Source organism: Malaclemys terrapin, chromosome 17 (assembly GCF_027887155.1).
Source record: "Malaclemys terrapin pileata isolate rMalTer1 chromosome 17, rMalTer1.hap1, whole genome shotgun sequence".
In the NCBI taxonomy this organism is placed as follows: domain Eukaryota; kingdom Metazoa; phylum Chordata; order Testudines; family Emydidae; genus Malaclemys; species Malaclemys terrapin.
The window spans coordinates 9,674,182-9,690,909 of NC_071521.1; the positions used below are offsets into that span (position 1 = coordinate 9,674,182).

The following is a 16,728-nucleotide window of genomic DNA, read 5'->3' on the forward strand; positions in this document are numbered from 1 at the left end:
TGGAGCCAAGCCCTCGTGTAAGGCATAACGCCAGAACTCTAGCCTGGAGGGGAGAGTGTTATCATAACAATACGTGAGCTTTGTATGTACAAACATGAACCCGTTTATCCTTGCAGCACCTCAGTGAGCTCAGGATTATCATCCCCCTGGTACATATGGAAGACTGAAGCTATGAAGTTAAGGGACTTGCATAGAGGGAGTTGGTGGCAACGCTGGATTTAAAAGGCAGGAGTTCCTGCTCACGCTGTGAGACCATGCCTGGTAATAGACAGTCTCTAATGCCTGCTGATAACAGACTTGATAACAGGTCTCAGGACACCACAAACTCTCCTCTGGCCTTTTCTTTGAGCGATCTAACAATACTGACTATAGACCTACACGCTCGCTGGTTTGACTGAGGCCTAGCCCAGCAGGAACCCAGAGGCGTTCTCAAAGCTATGTCGTGGTCTCTGTGTGGGGTTGCCAGGTGTCCGGTTTTCGACCGGAATGTCCAGTCAAAAAGGGAACCTGGCAGCGTCTGGTCAGTACAGCTGACCGGACACTAAAAGTCTGGTTGGCCACAGTAACCGGCCTCCGCCCCCGGGGGGCAGGAAGTGCAGCAACTGCAGCTGCAGCCACATGGGTGCTGACGCGCGCCGGACAGAGCAGGGGCTGGCTTCTGGACCGGGCTCCAAGAGGTAGGTGCTGCTACCTGGGGGGCGGGAATCCTATCTGCCCCCCATTTTGCTCCGCTGTGCCCCAATTGCCCCAGCCCTAGCCCCTCACTACAGGGACCGACCCCTCCCTGCCCTGGCCCCTTGCTCCGGGGACTGACCCCCGCTGTGCCCCGATTGGGCTGGCAGGCAGGCTCCGTGTCATCTCCTCCCAGGCTGGATCTGCAGGCAGCAGGTGAGTCCCGGGAGAGGGGGGAGTGAGCGAGGGGGGAGGAGGGAAAGGAGTCAGTGGGGGCGGGGCCTTGGGGGAAGAGGCGGGGCAGGGAGCGGAGCAAGGGTGATGGGTTTTCAGCAATTAGAAAGTTGGCAACCCTATCTCTGGTGACACACCACAGATTGGTGGTGGTTCTCAGTCCAATTCTAGTGGACAGGGGGCCACCCCACGCTGCAGACTGGAACCCCTTCTTGGCCAGAGACTGCCGGTAACCTCTCAACCCAAGGAGTAGCTCCTGTACCGTCTGAGACCAGGCATGTTGGTGGGGCTCTGTGTTTCAGAGGACTTCAGACTCCAGGGCAGCCAGGCTGGTGCCATCCGCATTAGAACTGAACTTACTGTTTGAGACCTCATTTTTACGGCTCCAAAAGGGCCTGGGGAACCCAGCCGGCCTGGCCCTGCAGTTCTAATCTGAGCCGGCTGCCCAGGAACCGGACTGGGCCCACACTCCGCCGGCCTGTGTGGGCGGCCTCCTCCCCTTCGCTCCTGCCTTGCCCGGCGTCACTCTGAAATGGCACATGTCCCCGCCCGCATAAATATGAACTACGAGTCTCCTTTAAACAGCAGCCTCTCTGTTTCCATGGCAACCCTGTTCTGCTCAGCCCTCTTCAGTGTCAAAAGCTCGGCGCTCCAGCAAATTGATCGTGCGTGGAGATTTCCAGCAGCTTTTGCCTCCTTAGTTCCCTCAGCGCTTCCATTTCAGGTGTCAGTTTGAATAGAGATGAAACGGCTGGGGGTGGATGTCATTTGCGCAGCGGCCCCACAGTCACGATACCACACGGCGCTAGAGGACGGGGCTCGGCTTGGCTAATTAGATGGGTCCTGCTGGGATGTGGCTGGCTTTAGTCATCTCAGGAGGCTTCTCCCGCCTCTACTCCTTCCCACTGCCCTGCCCCTATTGATAGCCTTACAAAATAGCTCTCTCCAGGAATCAGTGCAAAAGGTCTCCCCTCTCCTGGCTGGGCCTGGTGCAGGGGAGGGGACCCCACTTCTGGTGTCTGGTTTGGCACTGAGCTCTCTGGGTTGGCATGAGCCAGGGATGGGGTGAAGGAGGCGGTGGTCTCTGTGCTCAGATGGGGGCCTGTGTATCTAGGGAATGGGGGTGGGTCTGGCCACAGGTAGCGGAGGAATCAGAGGGAGCCCTTGGAGTCGTACCTCATACGGGGCCCCTCACTTGGCCTGTAGAGGCAAAGTGCTGAGCTATCCCCTGCTGGCCAGCTCCAGAGGGAGCCAACTCATTGACTGGATGGAGGGCTCAGCTGCATGGGGAGACTCTGGGAAATGGTGCAATAAAGATTTCCAGAGGGCCCATCCCGCTCCATTGGATATCCCCCATCCCTAGGGGCACCCCCAAAATATCCCCGTCGGTTGTGTGACCCATGTCCCCCTTCGTGTTGGCTTCCTGGTTTTCTGTCTGCTGCTGAGAACTTGATCTGGTTTGCCTCTGCCGGCTGCCTGGTGTGTGTGAGCAGGGCAGGGCAGGGAGCAGGGGTTAGTCACTGAGGGAGGAGTGGCATATCTGGGAAGAGACAGGGACCAGCATCTACTGAGCACAGCAGGTCCCCTGCCGGTGACCAAGTGGCAGTGTGGGCTCGTCAGAGCATTGGTCCAGCCCAGACAGGGAAACCAGCTCAGATAAAACCCAGGCCCTATCCTGAGGTTTGACAGCACTGGGCTGACCTCCCTCACGAACCTGTTTGATTCAGGGCTGTTCCATGGGTCTGGCCCATGCTTTGAAGGGACACCTGATGTGTCACCACAGACATCGCACCATCACACCCAGCCAGTTGCAGGCCCTCCCTCTCTCTGACTGACATCGGCCCCAATTTGAGCCCGTCTTTGTGAAGCTCTATGACTCAGCTGAGCCCCAGATGGAGCTAATGGAACAGCAGCATCTGCTGCAGATTGTCAGGCCCTCGCCAGGAGGAGCAGGCCCTCCCGGGGCCGCCCAGGGGAGGGAACTGATCGGAGGAACTGAGGCAAAAATAGACTCTTCTGTGTGCCCTAGTCTCAGTTCTGTGTGTGGCAGTGTGAGTAGACAGATGGGCAAACCCAAGAGACATCAAGGGGCTTTGCTTTCACCCTTACGCCGCTTGAGCACTTTGGGCCGGGCACATGTGACCCGGAAGGTAGATCCATTTTACAGGGTGGTGCTGAGGGTGAGAGCCAGAGAGCAGGTAATCCAGGGCAGTGCCCTCCCTCTGCCAGGCTGGTTCTATCCCCTCACTTCCTTCCGTTTGCAGTTTGCCAGGTGGCCTTTGGCAATGAGCAGCCCTTTTCCACTCTCCCTGCTGGAGCTGTGACAGAAAGAGACACCCAGGGACACTGTGGGGCCATAACAAACTCATTGTATTTCTGCTGGGGTGCAAAACGCCTGCCTTGGGGTGCAGGGCAATGAGAAAAGCGTTGAGTGTGAGTGACTGTGTATGTGTGTGATTGTGCACCTGTGATGGACTCCGCCTGGGTAATCGGTGTTTATGAGTGCCTGGCTCTAAATGTAACTGTGATTGTTGTGTCTGTGTGTAGCAGTGAGCCCAGGGACTGAACTAGATCACTAGTGCCCAGCTAACATGGTTTTGAACTCAGCTGTCTTTGTCTATGCTCCATAGTGCTTGACCGGGGGCTCATTAAAATATTATGCTTAGCACAATTACTAACTCATTTGCTCCAGGCAGGCAAAGCCTGGGCGTCTGTAAGACAATACCCTACAGCTCCAATGGGCTGAGGATCATTACGGGGTGATCTTAAATTCCAAGCACTGACACCATCCCTCCCCTAATCTCCTGTCTCCTCGTTTACCCCAGGTGGGCTCAGAGCTCCCAGAGGAAAGGCTGACCTGGGGGAAAAAAACAACCACCCTGCCTTTCCCTGAGCCACACGCGGCTGGATCCACCCGATCGCCTGCTCCAGCCCCGCCTGGGCGATTGGCTTCCTGGCTGCTTCATTTGCAAAGATTTTGTTGTTGTTCTTGCTGCTGCTCTCCGGGCTGGAGGGAAGTTTCTCTGCCCTGGAGAGGGATGCAGCACAGAGACCCGGGGAAGAAGGCTTTATTCTGGAGCTCCCGTTAAACGCCTGGTGCCTGATTCATTCCCTCCCCTTCCACCCCCTTTGTACACACACGCTCACGCTTTTTTTGCAAATTGTTGCAGCCCAGCCTTGGTGGCTTTGCAATCTGCCGCCTGCAACGTGCGTTTGTTGGAAAGCTAGCTAGCTTCCCCCCCGCCACCGACCGGGGCACGAGCTCTCGGCTCCCACACGCTGGATTTCCCCGCAGGAGGAAGAGGCAGGCGAAGGCAGGGACTGGGAGCTTTCCTAAAGGTGCAAAGCTGCTGCTGCTGCTCCGTGGGGTTGTTTGCAGACAATGGGAAACTGACACAGCCCCCCCCCCCACCCGAGGAAATGTGTCTCCTGGAGATTCCTGGCGGCCTGCGGTTCCCTGGATCCCGCTGATCCCGCGTGGAGCTCCGAGCAGCTCGGGCTGTGATTTTGATTTGCAATGTGAGCACGGCAGCCCTGTGTCGGGAATGCCGGCTCATCACCTGCCCCTCCTAGCCTGTCAACGCCTTGAGCCTCTCAGCCCTGACCAGGGATCTTACCCGGGGGATTCCTTCCTGCCAGCGCCAGGAGATGGAAAGCAGCCAGTGACCCAGCAGGGCTTGGGGTGGGGGCTAGGACCAGCTTCCCCTCACCCCTCCTAGCCAGACCACCCTCCATCTGAATCCCTGAGAGACCGGCTGAGCCGGTGGGATCGAGGCCTCTGGACCCCTTTCTCCGTGAGGACCCCACCGAGGAGATGAGAGGGAGATGATGATGATCGACACGCAGGTGAGCTTGGCAGGGTGGGTTTCCGCGGTGCTGCCCTTGTCTCTCTATGCCTGTGAAGTGGGCTCAGCGGGATAAATACTTAGATGTCCTGGATTGGCACCAGCCCAGGTGGCACTCAGCCCACGTCGCTGGGGAGATCCAGGTGCCAGGTCTTACCCAGGCTACGGTTGCATCAGGATGCCCAGGGTCAGTAGAAACCACCTGTGTTAATTAGAAGCCGTGGGTTAGATCAGTGGATCCACCTTCGCTGCCCCCAAACTGTCTTGTCAGATGCGGTGGCTCACGTTTACTTTCAGAAGGCCCGTGCGCTAATTTATATTTCCTATAGATACGTGTGCAGGGTACAACCCTGACCAGGCAGCCACTCGGCTTCCGCCACCACATGACAGCATCCCCGAGGTTTCCAGCAGGGGTTTATTGAATGTTTTGTTAAAGCCCCACATGTCTGTTGCTGTCGGCTGGCCCCTGGGCTGTTGTGTGCATGGGGCACAGTGGCAGTAAGGGGGGCATGGCCTTGTATGCTATGGGTGGGGACAGGGGACAGACCGCTGTAAAAGGGGAACAAACCACGGCATGCTCGGTAAGGGGAAGTAACCACAGGGGAGCTGCCCAGGCCGAGTTCTTGGTCTCTGTGTAAATGGCCGAAGACCCACTGCGCGTGCCAAAGGAGGTGCGTTATGGAAAGGGGAGAGACCAGGTGCTTTTAAACTAGAGACCAGCGGTTCTCAATCTGTGGGTCATGACCCCAAAGTGAGTTGCAACCCTGTTTTAATGGGGGTTGCCGAGCTGGTGTTAGACTTGCTGGGGCCCAGGGCCAAAGCCAAAGCCCGAGGCCCACAGTCTGGGGCTGAGGGCTTCAGCCCTGTGTGGCAAGGCTCAGGTTACAAGCCCCCTGCCTGGGTCAGTGGGGATTGGGATCGGGCTTCGGCTCACTGTACACCTCCCCCCCGCCCCGCCCCTGGGGCTGTGGGGCTTGGGCTTTGCTTCCCCCCACTCCCCACTGTCTGGGGGGGTGGAGCTCAGATGGGCTCAGGCTTCGGTCCCCCTCCTGGGGTCAGATAGTAATTTTTGTTGTCGGAAGGGGGTCGTGCTGCAATGAAGTTTGAGAACCCCTCCAAGAGACGCTTCAGAACTGGTGGTCAGCAAATGCTCCTGAATGGTGAGACTCTGCTCCACTAGGTGCAGGGCTTGGAGCCACAGAGGCAATGACTAGGCCCAAGAGACATTAGAAGGTGTCAGGCCCCCTTGCATAGTCCTTATGCCCCAAACTCTCTGCACCGTCCCAGCGCCTTGATGGGGCAGGCTCAAGGTGAAATGGGGCCCAGGCAACCAAATCGCAGGGTCTCAAACCCTCTGGTGCTATTTCTGGGAGTGGGTTGAAGTTGGAAACATTTGGAGAGTGGGCCCTGGATTGGTGTGAATCCTCAATTGGCCCTTTCCTCCCACTCCCGCCCTTCACCAGTCAGCTAACCCCCTAAGAACTTGAGTGTTCAGACAGATGCACACCTGGGGCCGGATGCTGAGCTCCCCCACCAACCCCTCACATTGAGGAGCGTGATCCTCCACTCTCCTAGGCTGGTGAAATATCACTGACCTCAGTGGAATTCCCCCTGGATTTACACCTGTGCCTGTGAGAAGAGAATCTGGCCCTGAGTGTGGAAGCACCCCCTCCATGTGGTCAGCCTTGAAGCACTGCCTAGGGTCTCTGGGCTCTGCCTGTGGCATGCACAGAAGGAGGGCCTGCCGTGTGAATTTTAGATTGATGTGCCCCCTCTAGATGGACCAGTCCAGCGAGTGACTTCCAGACTAAATCCAACTCTTAGAGCAGGAGGCAAAATGTCAGCTAAAGGGAGATCCCTGCCTCTCCCTTTGTTGGAGGAATTATATGGGCTTTTGGGGAGAAGGGAGTGATTGCTGCATTGGCAGATTCAAAACAGGAGGTGTCTCTGATAACACACTGATCTCCAAGGGCTGGCGAGCGAGGCTGGAACCAAACTCCCATCAGTTCCTTTTCTTTAGTGTTGGCCTGAACTTTAGCAGAAAGGGGAGCCTGGCCTGGAATGACTCTGGGGGGGCTTGGACTTTGGTACCAAGGAAAGCTGGCAATGGGTACACAATGGAGTCCAGCTGGCATGAGGTCCTGGTGGGGACATCCTGAGTCCTTCACAGACTGGTTCAGCTGGTGTATTTGGGACCCCTATTTCCAAATGTGGGTGCAAATCAGGGGCCAGGGGAGCCCCTTTAGACACCAGGTGCTGGCAGGTCAGGGGGAGGAAGGCAAGCTGTGCAGACGTGTGGCAATGGTTGTCCTCGTGCTGTAGCCCAGTGGGGGTTCCCCCCTAGGGCCCAGTTTGCTCAGAGAGCCCCTTTGGGATTTTCCAAGACCAGTTTTCTCAGTATCTTTGGGTTTGTGTTTTTTTCTGTCACTCGGCATATTTCTGCTGCGCTCCTTGTGCTGGGCTGTGGGGCCGTGGAGGCTGGTGGGAAGCAGCGTTCCCGGCCCTGCGTAGGAATCCTGGAGAAAGCTGCATTGCCCACAGACTCCAGCTGGGTTTCCAATACATCGCTATAGTAATGATCATTCCGGAGGATGCCAACCTGCTGTCTACATTTCACCTGCCATTGCCTCGAACTCACTCATGGAACAGGAGTCGCTAGCCAGCCTCCTACACACACCAGCCTAGGGCAGTAGGAGGAGAAGAGTCCAACTGGGGGGGGCAGATAACCAGCATATTCAGTTGAAAGTGCAGGGGCAATTTAGAGAAGCTGAATGTCCTGTCCCCCACGCCCACCCTCCCCCACTGGAATGGCCCAGGACTGCAGGGTGACACGCTGACACTTGCACAGTGTCAGTATCATGGGATCCGTAATGGGCAGAAATGCGGAGGAGTCCGAGGACTTTGGTTTTAATCTCTTCCGAAAAGAGCGGCTTATGGCTTCATCGACCAGCTTCGATTGATGCTGGGTGGACCCAGCTCCCCTTTGTCAGGGAGGCAGGAGGTGGGGCTGGTTCATCTGCAGGATGTTGATGGGAAAGGGGGATTGTTTGCCCATTTTGACAAAGACTGTCCCAGGCAGTGTTTGCTTCTCTCTCTCTCTCCACACTGGATTGGCTACAAGTGCCTTTATATGACATGCATCTGACCAAGTGGGCATTCACCCACGAAAGCTTATGCTCCAATACATCTGTTAGTCTTAAAGGTGCCACAGGACTCTCTGTTGCTTTATATGAAGGTGTCGCTGGATGGGATTTAGCACAGTGTCCCTGACCCATTCTGCCCCCGTCCTGCTGCTGCTCACCGCGCTGAGTGAAGGACAGGATCAAGCCACAGGTTGCCTCACATCCCACTGCTGGAGGGGGAGACCCAGCCTGTCAGTGAGCGGCTCAGTCCCCATTCCCTTCGATGGGAGCTGAGCAGCTCCCCAGCTCCCGGGCGTAGGCCTCAAGCAGCGGTTTGTGCTGCTGGTCTCTGGCTGGGGGTTGTGGCGGATGGACGTGTCCAGGAAGGAGGTGGGATGGGTTGGGATCTGAGCCAGGATGGTGGAGGTGAAAGGGCACTGCCCAAGTGCTACATGGTCTTCCTGGCTAGCGACTCTCTGTAGACAAATGCAGTTGCTACAGGGGTCCTGCCGTGGCTGGGAGCTGCTGTTGTGCCCCGTGGTGCTAGGGGCGCACAGGTAAGAGGTCATGCTGCATTGTGAGGCTCCCCAGGACCTGCAGCCATCTGGGCATCAGCCAGTGTGTGCACTCGTGTCCCCAGTGCCAGCCCGCGCAGTGGATAAATGGAGCAGGGAGGGAGCTGACGGCTGAGTGTGATGCCTCCCCAACCCCCTCCTTCCCTCCTCGGGGTAATCAGGCTTGAGGGTGTCATTTGTTGAATCATTCTTGAAAAATCAACACCAGTAAAAGGTTAGAAGAAAGGGGGAGAGAGAGGATTTCTGGTCCCTTCCCGGATCCCCAACCCTCCGGGGAGCTGGTGCCACAGGAGACCGCTCACAGCATTGGGGAAGCAGAGCTGGGCTCCCAAAGGGCTGCAGCAAGCCCCCACCTCAAGCCATGGCCATGGTGGGAGAGGTCGGTGCTTGGGAGGGCTCTAGACAGGTGGCAGTGGTGTCGGTGGCTCAGTAGGGGGCGCTCCTCTCTCTGCATCGATGTCATGTGGGTCTGTTGGAGGGCAGAGAGGGCTCCTTTGTGTGCAGTATTACAGTTCCCACTACAGTTCTCTCCTCTCCTGATCGATTGTTTGAACATTGGAAGTTATCACAGGGGCTGGCCCTGAGCCCTGTGAGGTTTGGACCCTGACTTGGATGTGCCCAGAGGTTGGGGTTTGTCTCTGGGGGTTGAGCCCCATTGTCGCTGTCCTACAACCCTTTGTCTCTGATGTTACTGTTACAGGCGGCTGCTCTGATCCGGGTCTATTTTCTTGGAACAGGAATGGAACCACCATGGGGTTGGGGCGGCTTGGCAGTGCAACACCCCCACAATTGGTATGGGGGACTCAGGTCCATCCAACAGGCACTAGGAACATCATGAGCTGTGCCCCATGCCTAGGAATGACCCAGGAGGTCTCTGACCTGCTGCACCTGAAGAGCTTGACTGTCCAGCAGGTGGCGCTGTTGCTTTCTATATGGAATATCAGCTGGTCACCTCTCATGAGTCCACTGGGAAATGTGACGGACCTCCAGGGCTTGAGCTTGGCGGGTCCCTGTGGCTCTCCTCATCACGCTTGAGTAGCCTCAGTCTACACAGTGGCTTGGACTTTCCCGGAGGAGGGGCTGGCAGAAGGTTGGGGAGAACGATCTTTGCATCTCAAAGGCCTTGCTGCCTGAAGACAAGGTTTGCGTTGCCATTGATGGTGGTGATCTAGGGTGATCGGATGTCCCGATTTTATAGGGACAGTCCCGATATTCAGGGCTGGGTCTTACATAGGGGGCCTATTACCCCTCACCCCCTGTCCCCATTTTTCACAGTTGCTAGCTGGTCACCCTTTTGTGATCAGTAATACAAAGTTGCATTTATTAAGCAAGGCAGAGGCTGTCCCATGCACACTTAGCTAGGAGATCTGGGTTCCATTCTCAGTCCTGCCACTGACCTGCTGCATGACCTCAGGGAGGTCATGGTAACGGCTTTGTGCCTCGGTTTTCCCATCTGTAAAACAGAGATAATGACACTGACCTTCCTTTTGTAAAGGGCTTTGAGATCCCCTAATTAAAAGCACCATATAGCCGCTAGGTACTATTTATAGAGGTCTTGATCCAAAGCCCACTCACCTTGGTGAGAATCTTTCCATTGACTTTGATGGGTTTTGGATCAGGCCCAAAGTACCTTTCTGACTGAATGACCACAGAGTGCTTAATAAACTATGCACAGAAGTTACTTCACCCAGCGTTGAAATGCCGCAACTTCTGGGGTGGGGCCTGGCAACTCTTTAAGTACCACACTACCCCAGTTTAGGACAGGAAGTGAAGAAGCATCCTCTATCCCACTAAAACTGCAAGGAGGGCTTAGGTATGTGGAATGTACCGAACTCCCCCATGTTGGAGATCAGCTAGCACAACTGAGTGAACATCCCAGAACCCAAGGGTTACATTTCAGAGAGTTTAGGAAGGCAGAGCGGACTGACTGGAATTGGAGTGTACCCAGGATATTCTTGCCCAAGGTGGTTATCTTAATAACCAAAGCTCTCTTCAGCATTTTGTTGGGATTATTTCCACTTGAATCCTATCTCCCAGGATCTCAGTAACGGGTGCTGTGATTCAGAGACTCCTCTGTTCCATGGGTGAGCACAGCATGCGGTTCTGCCACCCCTGAGACAGATCTACCATTTGATTAGGAAAAGCCAAACCAAGCCTTCATTTGGCACATGAAGCTGGGGACCAATGGGGGCCCTGCTGCTGTGGCTGGAATGTAGAAGAGAACGGTATGAAAACCAGCATGTAAGGAGCAGCACACGGGGATTACCTCTTTTCCTCAAGGACACTTCAACCCATCAGAATAATCCTTTGCCCTTCTCTGCCCCCTTCCCTCCATGCACCACCTCCCAGCGCTTCATGAGCATTTATGTCTTGCATCCCTGTGAGGTCGAACTGTATTGTTATCCCCATTTTACAGAGGGGGATGCTGAGACACAGGCTTGGTGGAGCGGAGAACAGACCCAGGAGTGACTCCTGTCCCTTCGCGTCTGGGGCCTGGAGTTAGAACCCCTCCCTGGCTCAGGCGATAGTGGGGCTAGGATATTGTCAAGGGAACAGCCTCCCCTTGCATTGAGAGTTCTCCCTTGCATGTGCAGGATTTATTCTGCCATGGAGGTGGGTGCAGAACCACCTGTTAGTGCTGATGGGACACATCCAGTGACAGGAGAGAGCTACACAGGTGCCCTGTCCCAGCCATCTCTCATTTAAAATGCACTGTTCACCTGCACTCATCTGAGGTCCTTCTAGGGCACGAATCTCCGAATGCGGCCCTCCGTTACTATGGTGACGAGGGCCGTATAAGTACTTAGATACCAAGGCCCTCATCACCATAGTATCCCACTGCTTTATTCTGAGGTTCAGATGATTGGGGGCATTTTTATGGCAGCCTGGCACAAAGCTTACCATACAAAACGTACTCCTCGCTGGGGCTGCATGAAACGCCTTTGCCTTTGTCTGCTCTCTAGGTCTAAGCCCCTGTGCTGCTGGTATTCGCGTCAGCGGTGCCTTTGCCTGAACCGTGATAGAACGTACTCTGCTCTTGCTTGTGTGAGTGGAAGCCTACATTTGGGACCCAGGGTTTAACCCAGGTGACTGTAGCATAGATGGGACATAAGGGGTCTCAGCTGATGGTTGATGATTATTCTGTATTTCAGTATTGTCCAAAGGCCCCAACTGAGAGTGTGGCCTGCTGTGCTGGGCACCGCACGTACAATTAGTGAGACCGTCTCTGCCTCAAAGAGCTTCAGTCTAAATGGACAAGACAAAGGGAAGTGGAGGCACACAGAGGTCACATGACATGCTTAAGGTCACACAGCAGGTCAGTGGCAAAGCTGGGTCTGGAATCTCAGTCTGTCAGTGCTCTGTCCACTGGACTGTGATGCCTGGAAGGAGACTGACCTGCCATACAAGGTGGCTAAAGAGATCTGGGTGAAGAGGCCCCAGCAATGCGGAGGGCACTTCGCGCTGCTGGCTTTCGACAGAGGCTGCTATAAAAAATTCCAGCTGCCAGCCATTAATGTGCTAAGTGCACCGAATTTACCACATGCCCAGATCCTTTCTGCATGGAGCCATTCCCCGCCATCACCACTTACCAAATGACCTAGTGGCAACAGCGGGGAGAACAGGCTGGTCCTTGCTGGGGCCCTTTGTTCTATCATTGACATTTGGTTGTTGCTGGGTTAGCCGTGGCTGGGAATGTCCAGCCAGCTCAGCCCCGGTCAGTATCGCTGGGTGAATTCCCATCAGGTCTGTGGTGGGATTGCAGATGTGGTATTCCCCAGGGATCTGTGCCGCTAGTTGAGTTAACTTTTCTCTGGGCCCTATTAGCTCGTAAAGAAGCCTGAGAATGACTGTGCATTTATCCCAGGAGGGACATCTAACAGCCATCGAGCTGGCTTTCTCCTTTGTATCGGATGTTCTGTTCTCCACTTTCTTTTGTGTCCCTGCCTTGCGCGCTTTGGCCATCAGTCAAAAAAAATGTTTGTAGACACGAGCTGACGTCAAGGGCTGCCTGGCGACTGCATGTCATTGATCACAGGCTTCCAAGACAGAGCTCCTGCTCCCTGGAGGCCTGGTGCGGACAGCGGGAGTTCATCCATTCAGGATATCGTTTTAGTGCCCTGACAAATTTATGGTCTCTGGCTCCTCCTCTGTTGCTGGTCTCCTTGGAGCATGGCTGAGCTGGACAGAGATGGGATGTTGGGTTACTGTGCCGGGCTTTTCTTTCTGAGCCCAGGGCTGGCAGACATCTGCAATCGAGGGTGGGTGTGGGATGGCAGCGAGGTGGGCTGTGTCTCCATTGCACTGTCTGTCCCAAGCAGAATAACAACCTTCATTATGTTGCCTAGAGAGAAGTGTCTTCAGGGGGACAATTAAGGGGAGAGGCAGTGAGATAGAGGAGGTGAAGGATGAGGGAAAGCACCCAGGGGTGAAATAGGAACCAACCCAAACCCACGCCCATTACAGAGCCAAATTGTCTGAGGTTCTGACATGATCAGCCAACCCTCTCCCCTGCCCCTCACCCCGGCTTCTAGCCATGAGTGGAAGCTGACGCCACATGGGACCCTGTACCTGAGGGATATCCAGCCCACTCCTGGAGCCTTGGGAGCTTCACTGAGGTTCTGAGGCTTGGTGGCAGAGTTCTGGGATGCTCTTCCCAACCTGGATTCCAAGCCTTCCTGAGCTTTCCCAGCAAAGAGCGTGAGGAGGTGGTGAAGACAGGAGGAATGGGGGTGAGTGGTGGTTAAACTTCTGGATGGAACTGTCCAGGGGACTCTCTTCTGCATCTGGATTCGAGGAAAGGCGCCGTGAGCTGGGCACGGCCTCCCCCAAGGCTCATGCTACCTATTATTATCCCTCTGCCTCGACATATGCCATCTCCCTCTCCACCCCTCGCCAGTTTCTCAGGATGATGAGAACCTGATGCTCCTTTTCTCCCTCTTCCTCCAAAGCACCCCTTCCCCAGCTAAAAATGCCCTGCCCCTTCTGAAGACAGGACGTGAACTCTGTAAAGGTCACATCCAACACATTGGAACTTGCCAAGTCGTCCTGCAGAAAGAGAATGGGTCGGCCTGCCCATCAGCTTTGCACCTGAGGAGACATGGGGTGGGGAGTTCAGAGGTGTCTCGCTGTGCCTCGGGGGATTGTATTGGACCCCTGTGAAGATCTCCAGGGTCCGTCCTGTTGTGCACTCCTGGTCTCACTGCTGCCATCTGATGCCAGATTTCCTGCCGTGTGTTTACTGCCATAGGAGCGAAACAGCCGCTCTGCAAGCGTGTTCTGTGCTCATGGGCCCATGCGGCCTGCGCTTCCAGCCTCCCAGGGCAGCAGTGAGGAGTGCTGGCTGGAGACTTTGCTAGTGTAAATAACTGTGACAGGAATTTGGGAAGGAACCTATGATTGCAAGTCAGTGAAAGGCCAGCACAGCAAACTCTGGCTCCTTCCCTGAGAAAGGAGGAAATGGCCCATCCAGAGGATGCTCTCTGACGCAGTGGGTTATGGAGACCTGGCTCCGAGAATGGCTTTGAATTAACAGTATTTTGGCCGACGGCTCGGGCTCTGTCTGGTTCCTCCAGGAAAGGGTGGTTTGACGCTTGGGGATCAGGCAAAGGCCAGGGCTCGAATAGCTGGGGGTAAAAGGTCAGGAAAGAGGAACAGCAGCGGGGCTGAGAGTCAGGACTGAGGTCCCTTGGCGGGGCTCACTGGACAAGAATAGCAGAGGGTGCACCGGGTTCGGGTTGAGGAACATTGGCAGAGTTGTGCATGAGGAGCCCTGGGCTGGAATAGCAGGGGATGGGAAGGCTGCCGGTTGGGATAGTGGTGCATTGGCAGAGCTATGGGCAGGGTGGATTTGATTTAAATCATGATTTAAATCACTAGTCAAGAAGACTCAATTTAATCATGGATTTCTACATAAAAGTGCATTTTTGTTGGTTGTTATAACCTTAATGCATATTCTTCACAACTCAGAGATAGATGTAGGTTTCATTTTTAGAAGGTACACACTATACATTTTAAGTGATTTATTTTGAAAACTTTTCAGATTAGTTTTACAGCTATATCAGAAAATGAATGATTGTTTGGTTATTTCATTTACCAAAGGTAATTGAAGCAGATATTTATGAAGTAATTGGGAAGTGAACAATCTCCAATTCATCAGTTAATTATTAATATTCGGAGGATTTTCTTGCCATGCTGTATTAGGAGGAGAACATCACCAGACAGACATTTAAATCTTTTTATTTAACTAAAACAACAACGTTATGTATTCTGGATTTTTTTCTTCAACAACAAACATGATATTTTAACAAAACAAGCATATGAATTTTTGAATTTAGGTAAACATTCAAGTTTTTTAAAATCAGGTTTGTTTTTGTTAAAATTTTGTTTTTAACTAAAATAGTTAAATGAAATATTTAAAAAAAAATTAAATTGACTATGTCAGCCAGGTCAACATGAGAAACTTAAAATATTGGCTTCTGTAGCTAACTCAGTCGTCTTCACCTTCATTTTCCTGTTTGTTCACAATCTGGAAAAGAAAAACAAGCTTTCCTGCTTTTTCAGGTCCCAAACGATTTCTCAATTTGGAATGAATGGGTCCAAAGGAAGAAAATATTCTTTCTACACCGGCAAAAGAAGCTACTGCTATTAAAAGTGAGATTATCGCTTCAACAGTCTCTGAATCCAAGTGCTTAAGTGACTTCCACCAGTTCACTGGTGTGACTTTCTTTAAAACATCATCAGCCAACATATTTCTTGAATGGTTCTTATTCCCAAACTGGGTCTCTTTTATGGCCTGCTGCCATTATAGTGTTTCCTTCTAGTGAGAGAATGGTACGGTAGATCTCAAATCAATGAAGGCCACACTCAGAAAGACCTCAAGACTTCTGGAATATGCCGCTCAGTTTCACTTTTGTTTCTACTGCCTGTCCCTTCCGTCTTACATTCATCTCCAGACTTCTTCTCCTTGTCCAGATCTATTCCGCCCCCAACAATCTTCTATTCATTGAACTTTTGAAACATTGCACTTTTAGAGAGAGGTAAGGGACGGACTCTGTGTACACAAATTTGCAGAGGGACAATAGGGTTGAGGTCTGTTATTTCTCACCTCTTTATATTTATTTATTTTTTATTTATTTATAATTTTTTTTTGCTGTTAACAAGCATGTTATCTCTGGAGACACAAATCCACAGTCTGAGAACTGCAAAACTAAGCATCTCTAATGGTATCTTCTAGACTGAGCACTGAGTCCCATTGGGTAGATAGAAAGATTAACCTAAATAATCTATACAGAAGCCCCTGGAACCTCATAAAATGGGGTCCCTAATCCATGAACGATTGGAACTCATTTACAAAACTATTCTTAAACATTACATGAATATATTGTCTCATACTATAGAATTAGAATTTATAATCCCTATTCCATGATGAGATATCTTTGAGCTATAATATATCTTAATTAAAACTATCTTTAAATAGGTTTTTTCCCCTCAAGAAGCATTTTATCAAAAAAATCTGATTTAGATTAAAAAAAATTAGATTTTTTTAATTTTAAATAATTGATTTGTATCTGCCCTGGCTATGGGGAATCCCCGGGCTGGAAGAGCTCGGTGGATTTGTGGGTCAGAATTGCAGGGGTTTTTCTGTGTGTGCGGTGGGCGCAGGTCCAAGGACCGGAGGAGCCGGGGTGCTGCAGGGCAGGATTGAAGTACGCTGGTCGAGCCATGTGGTGACCTAGCCTGGTTGCACTGAGATGCTGAGAGGACAGAAGGGAAAGGACAGAGCGGGAAAGTCTGCCAGGAGGCGTAAGGTGAGGCGAAACCCAGGGCAGCGGGAAGGCCCTTGCTAATGGAGAAGGTGTTTCTCCACGCTGGCCCCACAGCAGAGGTGCCTCTGAGTGCTGCACTGTGCCCTTCGGGCCGGCAGGAGATGGAAACGCTGTGAGTCTATTACTCGGCCAAGTGCTCTGGAGCAGTGGGGCCTGTTCTGCTTGGCAGTGGTTGAAAGTCCCAGCAGGCTTCCACATTTCCATGGCGATGGGGTGGGAGTTCCTGGCAGCCGCGCTGCCCTCAGGGGCACTGAAATAACACGGCTGGAGTGAGCTGTGCTGCGTTGTGATCGGTATACTCCAGTTCCTGTGGCTCTGTAGCCCAGTCACAGCACAGGCAGGATGGTCACAACACTACCCCATATGGGCCAAGACTGGGTCACTCCCCTCAGGGAGGCCAGATTCTTGTGACAAGAGACAGGTTAATGATGAGACTCTGCCCTTCTCCGTTAGG

General features: G+C 53.2%; 1 protein-coding gene across 1 annotated transcript in view; it reads left to right on the forward strand.

Moving 5' to 3' along the window:
• The first annotated feature begins 4,409 nt into the window (after positions 1–4,409).
• Positions 4,410–16,728, forward strand: part of RALGDS (ral guanine nucleotide dissociation stimulator) — a 102,110-nt gene continuing 89,791 nt past the window's right edge. The window contains exon 1 of the mRNA XM_054007087.1: positions 4,410–4,752. Coding sequence (XP_053863062.1) covers positions 4,732–4,752 — 21 coding nt within the window. The 5' untranslated portion in view covers positions 4,410–4,731. The remainder of the gene's footprint in view (positions 4,753–16,728) is intronic.